General features: G+C 48.9%; 1 protein-coding gene across 2 annotated transcripts in view; it reads right to left on the bottom strand.

The window, feature by feature from the left end:
* ASIC1 (acid sensing ion channel subunit 1) overlaps window positions 1–18,076 on the bottom strand; it is a 97,699-nt gene extending 79,623 nt beyond the window's left edge. The window contains exons 1-3 of one of the 2 annotated variants that reach the window (XM_005308356.5): window positions 17,752–18,076; window positions 16,913–17,307; window positions 12,388–12,583 (exon numbers count right to left, since the gene is read on the bottom strand). In XM_005308356.5, the coding sequence (XP_005308413.2) occupies window positions 12,388–12,583; window positions 16,913–17,277 (561 nt within the window). In that variant the 5' untranslated portion in view covers window positions 17,278–17,307; window positions 17,752–18,076. The remainder of the gene's footprint in view (window positions 1–12,387; window positions 12,584–16,912; window positions 17,308–17,751) is intronic. The other variant, XM_008173842.4, reaches the window with a different exon arrangement.
* Window positions 18,077–18,333: the final 257 nt, after the last annotated feature.

The raw sequence follows: 18,333 nt of genomic DNA, 5'->3' as shown, positions 1-18,333 counted from the left end.
GCACTGCAATATGGGCAACAGAGCATGAACACAGAGCTCCGCACAGAGGGCATTGCAGCACAGGAACAGAGCACTACAAGGCAGGCTCAGAGCATGGGTCTTACTGTATGGTCATAGAGCACCCCAGCCACAGGGACCACAGGGCGGGCACATAGTATTGCATAAGAACGGCTATATTAGGCCAAAGGTCCATCTAGCTCAGTGTTCTGTCTTCCAACAGTGGCCAATGGCAGGTGCCCCAGAGGGAATGAACAGAACAGGGAATCACCAAGTGATCCATCCCCTGTCGCCCATTCCCAGCTTCCGGCAAACAGAGGCTAAGGACACCATCCCTGAGGTGCCATAAGGTGTGTGCTGAGTACCTCAGGGCAGAAGCAGAGCACCACAGGACAAGCATTGCAATAGAGGCACAGTGCACTGCAGGCGCCACAGGGCAGATGCAGAGCACTGCTGGTCCCGCAGGGCAGGTGCTGAAGAGAGGCAAAGAGCATCGCAGGGCAGGCATAACAGCATGGATGTAGAGTAGGGTGCTGCAGTATTTTATCCCCCGAAGGGATGCTGTTCCATCTGCCAAGATCCCTGAAGCAGTCCCCTGGGGGGCAACAGGTAGGAGGCAGCCGGTGCTGCCTTATCAGCTTCCATGGTTATTACAGTAATGACAGGGCCTCATTTGCATTCTTTGTGTCTCACCCAAGCTCTCCCTTCTGCTGGGGACAGATAACACAGCAGCTGTGATGCATGGCATGAGAGCTGCTGAGCTTGGCGACGAAGTCACAACTCTTCCTGTCTCCCCCCACATGCTGCTCCTTGACAGCAGATAGCCAGCATTTCCCCATTCGTCCTCAGCTGTCTCTCTTCCTCCCACCAAATCCCCAACTCTCCCTGCTTGGGAACAAAGGCACCAAAGTTGAATAGCTGCAAAAGGGACCAATGTAAAAAAGCAACCGGCCCTGTTGCCACAGCAACAAAGCCCAGCATCCCTGGCTGGATGCATTCAGGCTTCCAGGCTCTCTGCAGAGGTCTGTGCAACTGAGGAATTACCTGGAGTGCCCACCTGCACAGAGCCACAGGGGATCAATCTGGCTCTGTCTACAGCATGTGGCTGGATGAAATATCTCTTGCTCCTCAAATGGGTGACCCTGGGAGCAGGGCTCCCACCCAACCAGCCAAGGAGATGAGGATGCTTAGAGTCACAGGCAGTATGAGCTGAGAACTCTAGGGTTGCAACTTTACTCTGGGAACCAGGGTATGTTATTGTTTTGACCACAGGCCTGGTAGCTAGGAGCTCCTGGCTCCTAATCCTAGCTCTACGGAGCAGTGTAGTACAGCAGACAAGAATGGGAAAAGGAGCCGCCTCTGACATTAACACCTCCTCCGTCATGCTAGGAAAGGCCTTTATTCTCTCTGCACATCAACCTGCATGTCTGTAAAATGGGGACAAAAATATTCACCGACACCTTCTCAGGGAGAATGAATCAATGAATTCTCACAAAGCAGGAGGGTGGCACTAGAACCACCCCATGATTGAAGAAACCAATGGGCCATCTTGTCTGGACTCCTGTCTCAAGTAGCTGCCAGTGCTAGGGGAAGAGAATAACCTGCCTATGGAGAGTGGGACTCCCCACAAGAGTGCCTCCTCATGGCCAAGCAGCTCTCTTCCCATTTGGGGCCCCTAACAACAGCCACTCAGGCTCTCCAGTCGGTCTGCCTCTTCACATGACTCGGCCCTTCAGCCAGGTCGCAATTTAAGTCTGCCCCTTTTCTGTGGTCTAAACTCAAAGGAACAGAAACACTTCTGTAAAAAGCAACAGGGGGGCCTGTGGCACCTTTAAGACTAACAGAAGTATTGGGAGTATAAGCTTTCGTGGGTAAGAACCTCACTTCCTCAGATGCAAGAGAAGGTGTCGGTGAATATTTTTGTCCCCATTTGCATCTGAAGAAATGAGGTTCTTACCCACGAAAGCTTATGCTCCCAATACTTCTGTTAGTCTTAAAGGTGCCACAGGACCCTCTGTTGCTTTTTACAGATTCAGACTAACACGGCTACCCCTCTGATAAGAAACACTTCTGTCCTTCCTAGAATCAACCCTCTGCACACTCTTCACCAGGCTCTGCTGAGCTCTTCCTTATTCTGTCCCAGAGTGCTGCCTCCTAGGACCTTCTCCCTGAATGCCCAGCTCCCCCTGCGTTCCTGACCCTCAGGGCTTCTTCTCTGGAATGTCTCTTCCCCAAGCCTGCTTTAGGAATCTCCTTCTCCCCAGCTGCCCTTTCCCTTCAGAGACAGTCTCAGTACCAGAGGTCTCCTGCAGGCCCCTCTATTGGTCCTTTTCCCTTTAGTCCAGGCCTTCTTCTAAAGTCCAGCTTTCCTAGTTTTGTGCCTCTTTCAGGACTTAAATCCCTTTTCGAAGCCCGCACCCAATCCTGCCCTTCTCTCAGGGCCTGCTCCCCAGGGGTGCTCCCTTCCCCTGCAGGTCAGCTTTTCTTCCAAGCCTTCTCTCAGGGTCCCCGTCCAGGGATGTTCCCTTCACCTACAGCCCAGCTTTCTGATGCTTTTCCAGAGCTTCCTCTCAGGAGAGGATCCCAAGGCCTACTTTCCGCCTGACCCTGTGCCACCTGTCTAGCCTCAAGCCCTTCACTTACAGTAGCCACCAAGCTCTCCCCATTGGTCCTGGCACCTCCTCCAGGTGTGCTCTCCACTGCCTCTTACCCCTTAAGTGCTTGTGTGTGTGTGTGTGTGTGTGTGTGTGTGGGGGGGGGGTTATTTCTTGTCACATCACCCTTCTAATTCACCTCACTCTGCAATACTATCCCATGCTTTCTGATCTCAAGCTGCTGATCCATTTATGTGCTGAAGTGTGAGAACTGAGGCCCCTTCCCCTTCATTAATCCCAGCTGGTTCAACTGCAGAGGCAACCCTCCTTCACAGACATTTCATATCCTTGACCGAAATTTGCTAAGCTATGTGCCGCCACATTATCCTGCTGCTATGAGTGCTGCAGGTTACATATGCATTGTGGAAAGAAGCATTTCCTTTAACTGTCCCCTGTTTGATGTCGTTTAGGGCCCCTCTGCTCCCTCTTGTGATCCTATCATGGGAAAGAAAAAGCAGAGCACCTACGTGGTCCTGGCCAATGCAGCTGGGGATCACAGACCTTCTCCACAGCAATGCAGATCCTAGGGTTCCCTTAGAGCAGGGGTAGGCAACCTATGGCACGCGTGCCGCCTTCGGCACGCGAGCTGATTTTCAGTGGCACTCACACTGCCCAGGTCCTGGCCACCAGTCTGGGGTTCTACATTTTAATTTAATTTTAAACGAAGCTTCTTAAACATTTAAAAAACCTTATTTACTTTACATACAACAATAGTTTAGTTATATATTACAGACTTATAGAAAGAGACCTTCTAAAAACATTCAAATGTATTACTGGCACGTGAAACCTTAAATCAGAGTGAATAAATGAAGACTTGGCACACCACTTCTGAAAGGTTGCCAACCCCTGCCTTAGAGGGATGAGAGGAGAAGCAGACCGGAGAGGATCTTCTCTGGTTTAGGCAGGTGCCTGATGGATCTTGAGGACAACGGATGCATCCGCAGAAGCTGGAGGCCCATTCTGAAGTGGGTGGTGAAGAGACCCACAAACTTAAAGAAGCATTGGTTTCCAGCAGACACCAGAGTACCTCAAACATGCAGAACATTAGAGACTGCAGAGGTCCCAAGAGCTCGTCCTCAGGAGTAACAGCACCTTAGAATGGCTGGGAGCAGAGGTGGGTCTGTCACCTGGCATGCAAGCGAGTGGGAGCTGGCCAGTTCTGGCGCAGGGGAAGCAGGCACAGGTAGTGCTGAATGTGATGGGAAGAAGAGTTTGGCTTCCTCTTTCCCAGACAAAGTGAACGCAGGGGGAGAGAGTACACAGCCTGCAGAAGGGGAAGATGGTGTGGTCTCCAGCCAAAGCAGGGTCCAAAGGGAGCATCCCCTTCCTTCCCCACTGGCAGCAGAGATAGCTCCCTTCTTCCCCCAAGCTCAGGCTTTCTGCTGCTGCTGAAGTTGCTCACCTGTTAATTCTGATGGGCTGAGTCAGCAGAACAAGCTTGGAGAAAGACTTATCCAAGTATTTAGACAGAAAAGCAGTGAGAGAAAAAAAGAGTGGCGAGAGTGAGCAAGCGAAGAGCATGAGAGTTCAGAGCAGGAGAATGATCGGTGAGAGCTCAGAGTGACCAAGCGTGTGCAGAGACAGCAAGAGCATGAGAAAGAGTGGGCCCAGTGGGTTCAAGGCAGGGGGCATTGGGAGCCACAACTCCTGGGTCTGCTACTGTCCTGCTGTATGACCTTGGTCAAGTCGCTTCCCCTCTCTGTGACACAATTTCTCCATCCCTTGTATGGGGGTAGTTGATATCTCCCAGAAGGATGAAGTGTTTATAATGCTCCATGTAAGTGCTAAGCATTGTTATTACATTAGCTCTGTCCTCTTGCTTCAGCTGCTTCTAACTGGCACTGTCTGACAACTCAGATAAGTGCACAGCGTTGCGAGAAAAGGACCAAGAGTCCTACTGCACGTGTTTGCAATGCTGTTAGATTCACACGCTGGCATCTGCAGCTGGTCCATGCTGTGATTAGAGCAGGAGCTTTGACATCTCATGGAGCAATCTTATTTCCCTGGATTGTTTGCTCATGAAGTGCATTCCCAGGCAGGGCTGTGTGTGTCTAAAGACCATTTGTCTTGAAATTCAGCCATCAGGAAAACCAGAGGATGGCAGGATGTTTGCATGAACAGCCAGTGAGGATCAGGTTGACAAAGAAGAGGCTTGTGGAGCTTCTGCTCCATCTCTCATCTGGTTTGTAAGACTTTACAATCAAGTCCTCTATCCTGGATGAAACCACAGGGTGACCTGAGCCTGGGGCCCCATCTCCTGCAGTCCTGGATGAGATCACCCAAGCTTGGTGCACCATTCCCTGTAGTCCCAGATGGGGCCATTGGTTCATCTGCTGCAACTGTTATTTATCAGGGATTTGAAGTTTACAAAATGGCTCAAGTTTAAACGGGGGGAAAGCTTGCCATGTTCAGGGACCTCAAGGGGGAAAAGGTACATTTTTGGGGTGATAATAGGACACCTGCATGTCTCAGATGCATTGAAATATAATTTCTCTTTGAAAAGGTAGCCATTCCACAATTCCATGGACATGAACTTTCTGGGTGCCAGGAACAGGCCCGAACAAAGGCATAAAAGTAGTTGCAAAGAGTGTTGCCAAGAATTTCTTGCCAGCTTTTAGCCAGTCTATTTAATGTAGAGCATTATTTGCCACAGTATGTTGTAATGTCCCGGGGACATTAATTCACACGTGGTCGAATCCCATCCCATTCCTGACCTAGGATTTGGAATAACCAAAGACCCATTTCCTACAGACACTAATGCATTTGTGTAACTTTGTTCACATGAGTAGCCCTATTGGAGACAACAGAGCTACTCATGTGAGTTAAGTATTGGCAGAATTGGGGCCAAAGAGATTAACTGCAGAGAATCCAGGAGGTTTCTAGACTGAGTCCACTGTAGGCTGGGCCAGGAGTTTGGGAATTTAGCCAGTGCTGTGTGGATACTCAGGCAGTGAGATGTGATCGATACAGCACACAAATACAGACCTCACTATCAAATCTCTGTGCTTTGATCATAGTCACCTCCAATATAAGCACTTAGGGATCTGGGGCAAAATCAGTACTTGGTCCCGCTAGTGAAGGCAGGGGGCTGGACTCGATGACTTTTCAGGGTCCCTCCCAGTTCTATGAGATAGGTATATCTCCATATTTATATATTTATTTATTTATATAAGCAGAGCTGGGGAGATGGTACAAACTTGAATTTTTAAATGAATTTGCTGTGACTATGTTCATGTGCCTTTTGCATTCATTTTCCCAGGAAGACCTCCATGAACAATCTCAGCCACAGCTAGTTTTAAAGGAATGCTGGGCCAACATTCTCAGAAAGGGAATCTTGAATCTCAAACGTTTAGATGGGGAGCCTGACTGTAAGAGTCACACCCACCCGCCCCATCCAGTACCATGTGATCTGTGCGGCCAATCAACAATAGCTTGTATATCAAATGCTTGTAACCAAGGAGTTACTAGTAAAGAATTCTATGGCAAACAATTTGGAATGAGAAAATAAATACCAGAAAATTGAGACAAATTCATCTACAGGAAGAGGCAAAATGCATCTGTGAAAGGAGTTATAGATGATTCTCCAAACTCTAGGTGTGACAGAGAAGCTCTGAGCAAGCAGAGCCAGGGAGGTATGCCCCAACTCAGACATGCGAAGTTCAAAGGTGAGGGGAAGCAGAGCTCTGCAGGAGGAGCCTGTATCCAGGCTGTCTGTCTGAAGGGTGGAAAGAAGAGAGCCAAGCACACAAAAGAAGAGGAAGAAAAAGGAGCAGAAAGGGGAGGGGTTATGCAGGACCATGACAAGCAGGAGGAGCAGTGGTGAAGGGTCCAGAGCGCTGTCTCTGGCATAAGAGGAAGGTGCTAATATGCAACCCATGATAAGAAAACTGTACAGGGCTGTACATGGGATGGGAGAGGGGGGTTGTTTGCCACAGGTGACTGGCTCTAATTAATTAATAATTCATATCCAGATCTTAGCAAGCACAGTATTACATCGCCAAATTGCTCAGCCATGGCAATAAATAACTCAACCCCATTCCCACATCATCCCTGCAGAACACTCAGAACCAGATTCTTGGTTCTCTGCTACCAGCATCGTCTCTTTCCTTTCTCTCCTCTTCCAACCAGCCCTAGCCTCCCATTCCTCTTAAAGAGGCAGAACCCCCAATATCAAAGCAGACAGAACTGTTTCAACCAAAGCACAATGCACACTTGACACTGAGGCTACTATAAGAGCACCATACACCAGGCTTAAATTTGCAAGTTGCTGAGTGCCTGAGAGATGCTGACGGTAACAGATCAGAGGTCTGAATGTGGGCCTGGGCCCAGGGCTGCAAATGGTCCTGCTCCCCTCATTACTGCAGGCAAGGGAAGAAGGCTGCTGCTCAGCTCCCAGAGACTTGGAGGGAGGGGGGTGCAGACCGTGGTGCGAATGAGAGGGAATCCCCAGAATCTGCAGCGTGTTTGTGGCCATGGTACGCCGCAGTGTTAGATCTCACAGGAAAGGCTCCTTCAGATGGCCCCAGGCCCCAGCACAAACTAACCAGTTCTTTTAATGCAGTTGAGGCTGCAACTGCCCATGCAGAAAGAAGCCTGTGGCACCAAACCCAGTTCAGTACAGCGCTGGTGGAAGTGATCCAAGCTGGGAGAAGGGAGGCAGAGGCAGCAGAAATTAACCTTTAAGAAAACCTCTTAAAAAGCCTCTGGCAGGTTTTTCCATCTTTCATATTAAAAAACAAAACCCTCTGAATGTTCCTGCTTCTCATTGTCTCGAAAAAAAAATCTCACTCCTTTCTTGGATTACTGCTTTTTAAGGCTTAATACAAAGCCAGATCCTGATGTGATGCTCTGGGAAAAGCCTGCCCCAGGGTTCATTCCAAGATAATAGGATATGAATTACAAACTGGATAAACAGCACTAAGTGACACCACAATCCCCTCAAAGTGTCTCCAGTGATCTACGGCTGCCTTTAAGGGTTTTTTCCCTTCTGTGCAGATGGGTATTTCCCAGCACAGCTCTACCGTTACTTGAGCAAACTCCCTGGAGAATCAGCTTGGGGGGGGGGGGGGGGAGAGGGCGAGTGGAGAGAAAAAGACAGTGAGAGGAGGAAGCAGATGAAAAGTGGGGGGAAAGATAGAGGGGGGGGGAGAAAAAGAAGAGGTAGGAACAAGTTGATGCATGAGAGGCTGGGAAGGAAGGGAAGAGAGTGGAAAAGACTGAGTGAGTGGAAGGGGGCTGACTGGATGGAGAGAGAGAGAGAGCACGTAACAGACATGGGAAGGGAGAAATGGATTGCTACATCATTTTCCTCAAGTGAAATGATATTCTGCATTAACACAAACACCCCTGACAAAGCCCCTGGAGCCCATGTGCAGGGAAACATGGCCAAATATTTCATAACTATTTCAGCGAGAGGGGCTGCAGGAACTCTAGTGATGCAAAGGCAGTGACAGAGCAAAGGCTTCTTCTAACATATTATGCACAAAACCTGCATGTTCAAGGCTGCAAGGGGAATGCAAAGAGCAGCATAAATATAGCACGGAGCCAGCTTTTTGTAATCAAATCCATTAAATCATATCAACCTGCTCACAAGAAATAATCCAGGAGGTAATAATGAAACAGCCACTAATATAGTCTGGTTGTTCTTCGTCCCAAGTGTGAGATGCAAAACAGACTATATTCTAGAGCAGAACCCTCATAAAGAGAACGGACTAATCCAGTGTCACATTGAGCAGCTTAGACCTTTCACAGATAGACTCAGATCGCCCTGTTCCAAAGGTACCAGACCCAATGTATAAGCTAACAGGGACTCTCCATTAGCTATTAGCAATACAGAGCCTAGGACACACAGTGCAGCAGCTCTGATTCCATCCACAGGAGGGCAGTGCTGCCCATGCAAACTAGCTAATTCACCACACTGTTCAAAATTACTGATTAAAAAAAAATAGCTGCAGTTACCCTCTCTCGATATACACTGTCCCATCTGCAAACACTGACATTGAGATACCGTTGCATTCAGGCCTGAACTCACAACTTCCATCGTGGTTTATCATCACCTGCTGCAACCCCCATGACAGGGACCATTGACTTAGCATTGGATACAAAAACCTCCTTGCATATTTGCAAATCTACTGTCAGCTAAAAACAAATGTGCAGGATGGCTCAAAGGCCAGCACCTCAATGCTACCATCAGTCCAATTCATTCTGCTGAGAAACTGTCAGTCAGAGGCAGCTTGTACCACCTACTTCTGGGAAATCCAATCAGTAAGCCCAAACTGATGGAGAGGTGGAGCTGAGGTTCCTCAAGTCATTTGGAAATGCTCAGCCTGGAGTACTTATTGCTGTCATCAACTGCAAAAATAGAATAGTTTGTACTTAAGTAAGCACCTTTCGTTGAGGGTCTCAAAACCCTTAACATACATATTAGAGTTAGGTATTATTAACAACACACTTGAATGCATTATGTTTCATAACCATCCTCCTCGTATGATGTGGGTAAATGTGAATTATCCCCATTTCATAGATGGAGAAACTGAGGCTCAGGCAAGGGAAGAAAGTTGCCCAGTGTCAAAATAAAGCCTGGAGTTCTCTGCTCCACCTACCGATGACACTACCGTGGGTGTACCAAAAACACATGAAGAACAACACTCAGCTGAGTGAATGTCTGAGCTGCTCACTGGTGTAAGTAGTGCTCAGGTCACACTGTACAGACTGCAACCCATGGCCTGTGTTTGAGGACCCAACAGTGCAAGATTGATGCTGCAGCAACCACCACTTTCCACTTCTGTTGTTCCTGTCATCTGAGAATGTGAGGCTCTTTATAAACATGAATTAATTCTCACAATATCCCCACAAGGAAGGAAAGGGGAATATAAAGATGGTTTCACCCCCCACTGAAATGCAGCCATCTCTGGGGTGGAACATAGCGACTGTTTAACAAACTAAACAACATGGGAGTTAATGAAGTTAATGGCAGTTAATGAAGAGGAATCTTGTATCCAACTGAAACTCTAGAGGGAATTTAATGAGGCACAATGGAATAACTTGGGCTGGAATGTGACGTGGACACCAGCACTTGAGCAAAGTGTCATGGGACCTCTAATGACAATAACCATCAGTACCTCAGCTTTCTGAGACAGCAGCAGCTCATCTCATTACTCTCGATGTAGTCCTCCCAAAGATTCCCTCTCCCCACTTGATACAGACTCAAGAAGCAAGAGTGCCACCTATAATGTCACAAACAACACCTTCTGCAACATCAGAGGTTTACCAACCAAATACCAACCCAGGCCCAACCCTGCTCAGCTTGTGAAGAATCCTAGCATGAGGGATGGCTGACGTCTTTGGAGGTGGGTGGGGGGAACCTACCCTGGATTTGTGTTTCTTCCAAGAACCATGAAGCCAGAGAAGTAGGACCATGTTCCATTAGCAGCACCACAATTGAGCCTGTTCTCAAACAAAAAGTGCCAGCTCTCTCCACTGAACTTATTAGCCAACTTTCAAAGTTCTAGTATTGTATAATTTACAGATGCACCTGAGAAAGAGGGAGAGACACCTATCATAGAGGCTCTATTGTGTATCGGATCTATGTGTCAGCATGAAACAAACACTGCACAGTACAGAGGGAGATGACAAAGCTCGAGTGAGTGACTGAAAATTATATTCCACTGATACATGGAGCGTCTGTGTGTCTATTTATGTTTCTCAGTCTTGTCATTTGTCTCGCTCACTCTCCCCAGATTTTCTGCTGGTGACATCTCATTACAGTGCCGCTCAATGGAAAAGAGGCTCCAGAATAGAGGGCAGGGGGCTGAGATCTGGGGAGAGGGATTTCCTCTTACTCCATGAGAGTCTGCACTCCTTGGGCAGATACTTTCTGAGACTGCCCCGAAGGCTGCTCTTGCAAAGGGGAAATGGCGCAGAGGACACACTGGATAGTTCACTTGCCATGGATGTACTGGCAATTAGAATTCTAAAATGTAGTGCTAGAGAGAAAGAATCTAGACTAAAGAAAAACTGATAAACGGAGAGAGAGAAAGGAGAGAGATAAAAAAGATAGAGCAGGAGAGACACACACAGATTGAGAGAGAGATTAAATATAAAGAGTACAGAGAACCAGGCATGATCTGAAATTTGTTACTCAGAGCAAGGAGCACCATCAGGTCCCATAGAGCTGGCACTAGCCCCCAGCACTTGACTTCTGAGACAGAGGCCTTTAAATTCTGCTGCCTGTTGACTCTAAGGGGTGTCAAGCCCTGGGCCCCTCATGCCCCACTGGCTTGGTTGGTGCTTCATGTGGCCTAACACAACAGTCAGATTCTGAAGAATCCCAGCTTTAGTCTTAAAAACCAAAAATAAATTAAAACCCTTATATTGCATAGAAAATATCCCAAATGTGACCCAAGTCTAACCGAGGTCTGCACAGAGCCTGAAACAGTGCGCTGGTCCGCCATGAATTTCACTGAGTTGTTAGTTCTAAACCCTAATGATGGGTCTTTAATAATGTCAGTATTAACTATTTCACTGCTGCACATTTTAGAAGATGGAGTGGTAGAGAGAGAGGGAGGTGGCTACAGGCAGGCAAATATCATATGTATAGCTGGCAGCTCCCTGCTTTCTTGGGCATGTCAATTCAAACACACAGAAACCTGGGAGATCCAAGTTGGCGTCACATAATTTCCCTCCTCATACTACCAATGCTTCCTGCCACATCTGCAGTTGACATGATCCCCATCATTGGAGGTTTTAAGGACAGGTTAGACAAACACTTGACAGGGATGGTCTAGGTATGGCTTGGTCCGGTCTCAGTGCAGAGGGATGAACCAGATGACCTCTTGTGGTCCCTTCCAACCCTACATTTCTATGATTCTTTGACATGTCATTCTGCTGAGCGAGAGCCCCCCACCACATACACGCCTCACCACTCCAGAATCATTGCAGTCTCTGTACCAACCACTCTGGCTCCTGCAGCACAGCATACCCACTTTGCTCAGTATCACTTGAGCCATCGGTTACCACCAGGATTTGCCCACTTCCAGGACCTGCCCACTAAGGGCTGGAAAATTTGCCATGATATGTATGTACATGATTATGGTGTGCCACCCTCAACCCCTCTGAATCACATACCATGTTCAACTACAGAAATATCTACACAAGAGTCACAGAAATACCTGCCAAAGGCTACACAATGTCCACAAAGAGCATGGATGGATGCAGATCCAAGTGTATCCTCTCTTGAAAAGTTCCCCCTCCTTTTGTAATACCTGCTATTTGGTGCAAGCCAGTTCTTGTCAAAGGCAAAGGATGTGCTATTCAGACACATAAGAGAGTTTGCATAGCCACTGACAGAAAAATTCTCTCGGTCTCTTTTTCAAGTCCTCCCTCCAGCATGTCAGCATCAGACATATCCACCCTGGACATATGACTATTCCATATCCACAGTAATTCCCATCCTAGAAGGTGGCCACTGAAACATTCACCACAGAGAGTCGACGTAATGTTTGCAGAGGGTGCCCACGAGCAGCACCCACCATGGGCCACCCCCATAATGTCCCACATCAATTCCTGTTGTGCTCACAGCAATGCCAGCCACAGATCCTACACACAGTGTAAATTCACAAGACACCCTCATCTCAGGATACAAATCTAGATCAGAAAAGCAGTGGCATGATCCAGATTGCTCTAGGCACAGCATTATTACAAAGGATCAGGAGTAGAGGAAGCCCACAGCACTTACCACTTTGAAGTCCTCTGGGTTGCATTCCATTCCACGGAAGAAGCAGGACAGCAGCATCTCCCGGATATCATGGCCAGCCCGATCATAAAACTCCAGCATGTTGAAGGGCTTTGGCTTGAAGTTTCGGAAGTTGGCCTTATCATGTAGGATCTCCAGCTGCTTCTCATCAGCCATCTGGGTGTCTGGGATCTCATACCTGGGAAAACAGGGCACAGAGACTTCTTAATCCTTGTTGGAGCGAGTCCTGTCCTCGCATATACAGGTGCAACTCCCACCAAGCTAATCTCTGCTCTTAATGTCACCGATTACTTCAAAGGAGTTATTTCCACATTGACACCAATGTCATCAGTGATAGCAGAGCTGGCCCACTAACTTAAGTGGGATGTCTATAATTGAAGGACAGAATGTAACCTTGTAGTACAGCACCAATGCCCAGCATCCAGGCACCTCCAGTACTGACACAAGACTGTGTCTCCTCTGCTGTAGAATAACACAGCACCCTTCAGCACTGAGATATGCCTGTGTCCCTTGTGCTACAATATAGCACAGGGCCTAGGCCCAAATGCCAAGTTTTGTGCTGCTCCATGCGTGACATTTTAAGAACATTTTTTAATCACACGAATTGCATATTTGCAAATAATTTCCATAGAACCATAAATTTCAGCATATGACAATGCACCTTGCCCCAAGTAGGGTGATCAGCCATGGGAAGGGCTTACCAAGGGTCATAGTGGATTGTCCATCACTGGCAGTGTTTAAATCAAGTCTGGATGTTTTCTAAAAGAGGCGAGGTGAGACCAGATGATCACAGTGGTCCCTTTTGGCAGGCCATGGAGCTGCACAACACGTGCCAGCTGTGATGGGTGCCTGTGAGGAGGGGATGGTGGGTGCTGGTGATAGCTGAAGGTGCTGGGGGCACTGGCAGCATGGGTGCTGGGGTAGGAGGCCTGGCCATGCTGGGGTAGCTGGAGGTGGAGTCTAGTGCACTTTGCCCACCCACAGCACTTTTCCACTAAGCATCTCAAAGTGATGTATAGCAGTAACTAACAAGGATAAAAAATAAAAAATCCTCCATATCTGTTGGCCCAGAACAATCTCAAACCAAGATCTATTTACATGGTGCAGCCAAGAGGATCTGAGCACCATCATTGCCAAGAGGCACTGGACACGGATTGGTCATGTGCTTCGGATGGCAACTGATTCCATCACCAGAGTAGCAATAAGATGGACACTTGAAGACAAGCGAAAACAAGGCCACCGGAAAACATCATGGCAAAGAGCTGTGGAAGCTGAGCTGAAAAACCTGGGGCACAGCTGGGGAACCATTGAAAGACTTGCCAGAAATAGACAGGAGTGGAGGAGCTTCATCACTACCCTAAACGCCAGAGGTGGAATGGAAACACGATGATGATGATGAAGAAGGATAAGCAGGGGTCAATCGTTCACCACTGATACACAGCCAATCTGCATTTCATCATAGGAAGCCATGACACTGGGCTAGATGGACCACTGGTCTGACCCAGCCTGGCCATTCTTATGTTCTCATGTTGCACCTCTAGGGCAGCATGACAGCTGCCTAACAACAGACTTGCTAAACAAAAGGCTAGGACAGGAAATGAGGAAGAAAACTACATCTGACTGAGAAGGGGGGGTTGTGGAGAAAGAGTTAGGGATGCTGAAAGTAACTATCAGAAACGTAAATGGCCAGGGCACAGGTTTTACCACCCTCTTACAACCACCAGCATGGGATCTTTTCATTTAATCTGAGCATCCTTCTAGGACTATACTGGGGCACCGGCTCAATACTAACTCAGAGGGAAGGCTGCCCTCTACTGAATCACCAGCATCTCTCCCTGCAGCTCTGGAGCGAGTCAGTCCAACCTGGCTTAGCTTGTGCGATCTGACAGGCTGGCAGGAGGTGCTGATACAACTGCAGGCAAAACAGGTTTTGCCAACCTACTTTAAGGTGCAGCCTGTGTGTGTCTCCATGCCCCCTTCCTTCCCGTCTTATAACTCATTCACTTACTCATCCTAATCACACAGCCTTTCTTTTATTCAGTAGATGAAAATGTCTTTCCTCTGTTGCCTTGGGTCCAGATCCTGCTCCCATTTTTATGTCGGTGTGAGTTTCCCTGTTGACTTTAGTGGGAGCAGGATGGGCAGGGCCGGCTCCAGGCACAGGCGAAGGAAGCAGATGCTTGGGGCAGCCAATGGAAAGGGGCAGCACGTCCGGGTCTTCGGCGGCAATTCGGCGGCGGGTCCCTCAGTCCCTCTCTTCCTCTTTGAGCTGCCGCCGAAGTGCCGCCGAAGAGGAAGAGAGGGAGCGAAGGACCGCCGCCGAATGGAGCAGCACGATTGAGGTGCCACCGGTCAGCTTTATCTTTTTTTTTTTCCGCTTCGCCGCTTCGGGCGGCAAAAAAGCTGGAGCCGGCCCTAAGGACGGGGCATTTATTTGCATGTACTAGGACCTGCTTGAACATTGACTGAGGATTCACACAACAGATTGGATCAAATCTGCAGCCACTTTGGGCTTGTCTACACAGTGCAGCAAAGTGCTCTACAGAGGTATTGTTTGGAGAGAGCTCTAACATGTTGCACTCCAACTGCCCCAGGTAGATCCTGCTGGCACACTAACATGAAACTTTTAGAGTGTGCCAGCAGGGTCTACAAAGAGCAGTTGGAGCACAACACATTGGAGTGCTCTACAGATCACACTCCTGTACAGCACTTTGTCACACCGTGTAGACAAGCTCTTAGGGTTTCATGTTTGTGCCTCTGCTGCACACAGTGGCCACAAGGATCTTCACAGCAACAGCCAGGGTATTACTCCAAAAGCGAAGACCCATGATATCAGCTCTTAGCAGTACAGGGCCTAGGACACACAGCTGAGCAGTTCTGATTCTATCCAACAGAAGGCAATGCTGCACGCGTGTGCACACACACACACCAGTGGCTGTCACATTCTGCAGTGACGTGCACAGGGATCATTAGTTTTCATGCTCTCAGGCATATTACAGAGAGCAGTTACAACAGCAGCCAGCTCATTCAAAGAGCAGGAGCTGCTGCCAGTTTAGAATGGCCAAGAATTGTCACTGACAAAGGCTGGGGACTGGGCAGGGAGCTGCCACCAACACAGCACAGATGCTGGATAACACTGACAAGCCTGGAAGTGGAAAGCAAATGCTTAATGGGAAGAATTGATAGTGACCCATGTAAAGAGCAACAGAGGGTCCTGTGGCACCTTTAAGATTAACAGAAGTATTGGGAGCATAAGCTTTCATGGGTAAGAACCTCACTTCTTCAGGGCTCTGTACCAACATGGGGAAAATCCAGTGGCACTTGGACTGAATGCTAATATGGGGAAAGTGCATAAGAGCCCTTGGGTCCCATACTAATGTTTGGCAGAAGCATCTATGGGAGTCCTTTCCTACACAGTGTGGGCGTCCAGGCATTATATCATGGGCACTTCCTCACTGTCCCAGCCCCAGCTGGCCAAGGGAGTTTACATCTCCCTAAAGTATAGATAAAAACACTATTGCCATCTGTCCTGCCATCTCCTTGTGGTACTTTGGATCTGCCTGCATGTGCCACTCATCCTGTGGACAAAGAGACTCGCCAATATGTGCAGAGCTGTTTTGCTTTCCTGCAACCGACCATCCATGTGGGGCATGGGGTGCAGGAAAGCAATCCATGCCACACCCTCCCCTAATATACCCACCAGGTCTACCAGCCAAGCACCCAGGGTAGCACTAGCATCTGAGCCTCAGCCTGAGGAGCAGTGTGTTAACGGGATCACTTTGGGCTCCTGCTCTCAGTCTTTTCCTTTGTTGGCAGATGCCAGGAGGACCCCAGGCCAGATTCAGCTGTGGCTGTTGACTTCATTGGGGTTGTGCCCATCCGTGCCAGGGCTGTACTCACCCATCATCTCATCTTTCACTTGCATACACACAAAAGAAGTCCTTATTATAGCAGTCTTAGCACACGGCTGCTGAGGCTGCCCACGTTGGTGTGCCACCACCTCCCCTCCCCAGCTACTCACACAAGTGGCAGTTCTTTTTTCCCATTGGAAAGTGCCATTTTTCCCAAGTGCCAGCGGTGGGGTGGGCATGAATGTGATCAGGGTATGAATGTTATCTTGGGCATTCAGGAGCAGACAGGTATGCATTGCAGAGGGAACTGCTTTAGATGCAGAGTATGGGACTAAATTAGGCCTGAATATTTAAATTAGGCCTGAATATTGGGGTATCATATCTCCAGGAATGTATACAGGGAAGTGCACATGTAGTGTGTGTAGGTCCACATGGTGCATGGAGCCATGTGTAGCTTATGCAGGTGCATGGATGTATCTCTAGTGCTAGAGTATCGTGTCTGTCGAACACCTAGGTGCAGATGTGCACACAGTGCCCTGTTGGTTGTGTGCACATAGATGTCAGCACATTCAGATGCATGGTGCTGTACTGTCCCATCTAGATCAGCAGTGCTGAGCTCAGGCAGCACCCTCAGGGCTTGGCTTCCCTGGACCCACCTGTTATTGAGCAGAGCGAGGAGCTCCCCAGCATGGTACAGGTCATTCTTTGTTACACGGCTGAAGCGGAATTCATTGAGGTTGCAGAAAGTGACAGCAGGGAAGGTCAACCTGGTTGTGGCCACTTCATCCAGCTTGGTGACATGAGGGTAGAGGAAGTAGTATTGGATCCTCTCCGTGCAGACATAGGCCAACAGGGCCACAGAGCCCAGGAAGCAGAGAGTCCAGAGGATGCGCTTGAAGGAGAACCTCTCATAGGAGATGATGTGGGACAGGCCATGCAGAGTGGAACTACTGGCAAAGGCCTGGATACTGACTGGATGGCCATTCTCCACCTCCTCCTCGTCCACTTTCAGGTCCATCATAGTCAGGGCTGAGATACAGAGCGGGCCACTCTATGAAGAACAGAGAAGCCCATTACTCCCAGCACGGACAAATGGACAGGCCAGCCTGGATGCTGCTGCTCCTCCCAGGCGAAGGACCTCAGCAGGGACAGCAAAGATGCCATAGCGGGAGAGGCAGTAATGAAAGGTGCATTCCCAGTGGACTCAACATCCCAGGAAATGGAGCGAATGACGGGAATCCTGGGAGAATGCTCCCAGCTGCCTCTGAGGGATTCCATCCCAGGCACTGGGTTTTTGAACACAGTCCCTTGTATTTCTACATCCCTCCCACCCTGTTTCTGTCACTGTGATGTCCATACACCAAACCTAGTTACCATTCTCCCCCAAACTCTTTCACCGGCTTATCAGATCCTCCCCCTTTCCTCCACCTCCCCCCCCACCACACACACAGCACTAGCATGTCAAGAAACAGACCAAAGAAACAAGAATCCAAACCTGAAGGCAGGGTCAGCGTCCAGGGCTGGGTCCACACTGCTCCTGTAGGGCTGGTCCCAGCAGCAAAGAAGACAGGTCCTTGCACTAGGGTGGACCTCCCTCCACCTCTCGCCGTCTGGATGAGAAGAAGGGAGCGAGGGAGACGCATGCACGGAAGGATGTGAGAGTCACAGAGACTGGCAGGTGGAGGAAAACCGGAAAAAGAGGGAGAGAAATAAAAATAATCCTAACCCCTCAAGTATCTTAGGAGGGAAGGTGCGATCCTGTGGGATCTGGGCTGCACCAAGGAGCCTGTTCACTGCAGCTGCTCAGGGAAATCAAAGAAGATCATAGCTGGAAAGGAGGCAGCTGAAGGGAGAGAAGAGCGATTGAGAAAGAGAGCGAGCAAGCGAGCAGGCGTCTGTATCCCTGCCAAACACATGGATACCTCCCCTTGTGGCTATTCAGAAGCTTGTTATTCCTTCAGATGCATAATCCGCATGAATTCATTGTCTCCGTGCTGGTGGGGCCCAAATGGCGAGCGGACGGGTCCTGCAGGGGCTGATGGGGAGCTCAGTGAGAGTGAGCGAGGGAGAGAAAGAC

Source organism: Chrysemys picta, chromosome 22 (genome assembly GCF_011386835.1).
Source record: "Chrysemys picta bellii isolate R12L10 chromosome 22, ASM1138683v2, whole genome shotgun sequence".
NCBI lineage: Eukaryota > Metazoa > Chordata > Testudines > Emydidae > Chrysemys > Chrysemys picta.
Note: the sequence above shows the minus strand (reverse complement) of the source record. Positions and strands in the feature narration are given on the sequence as shown.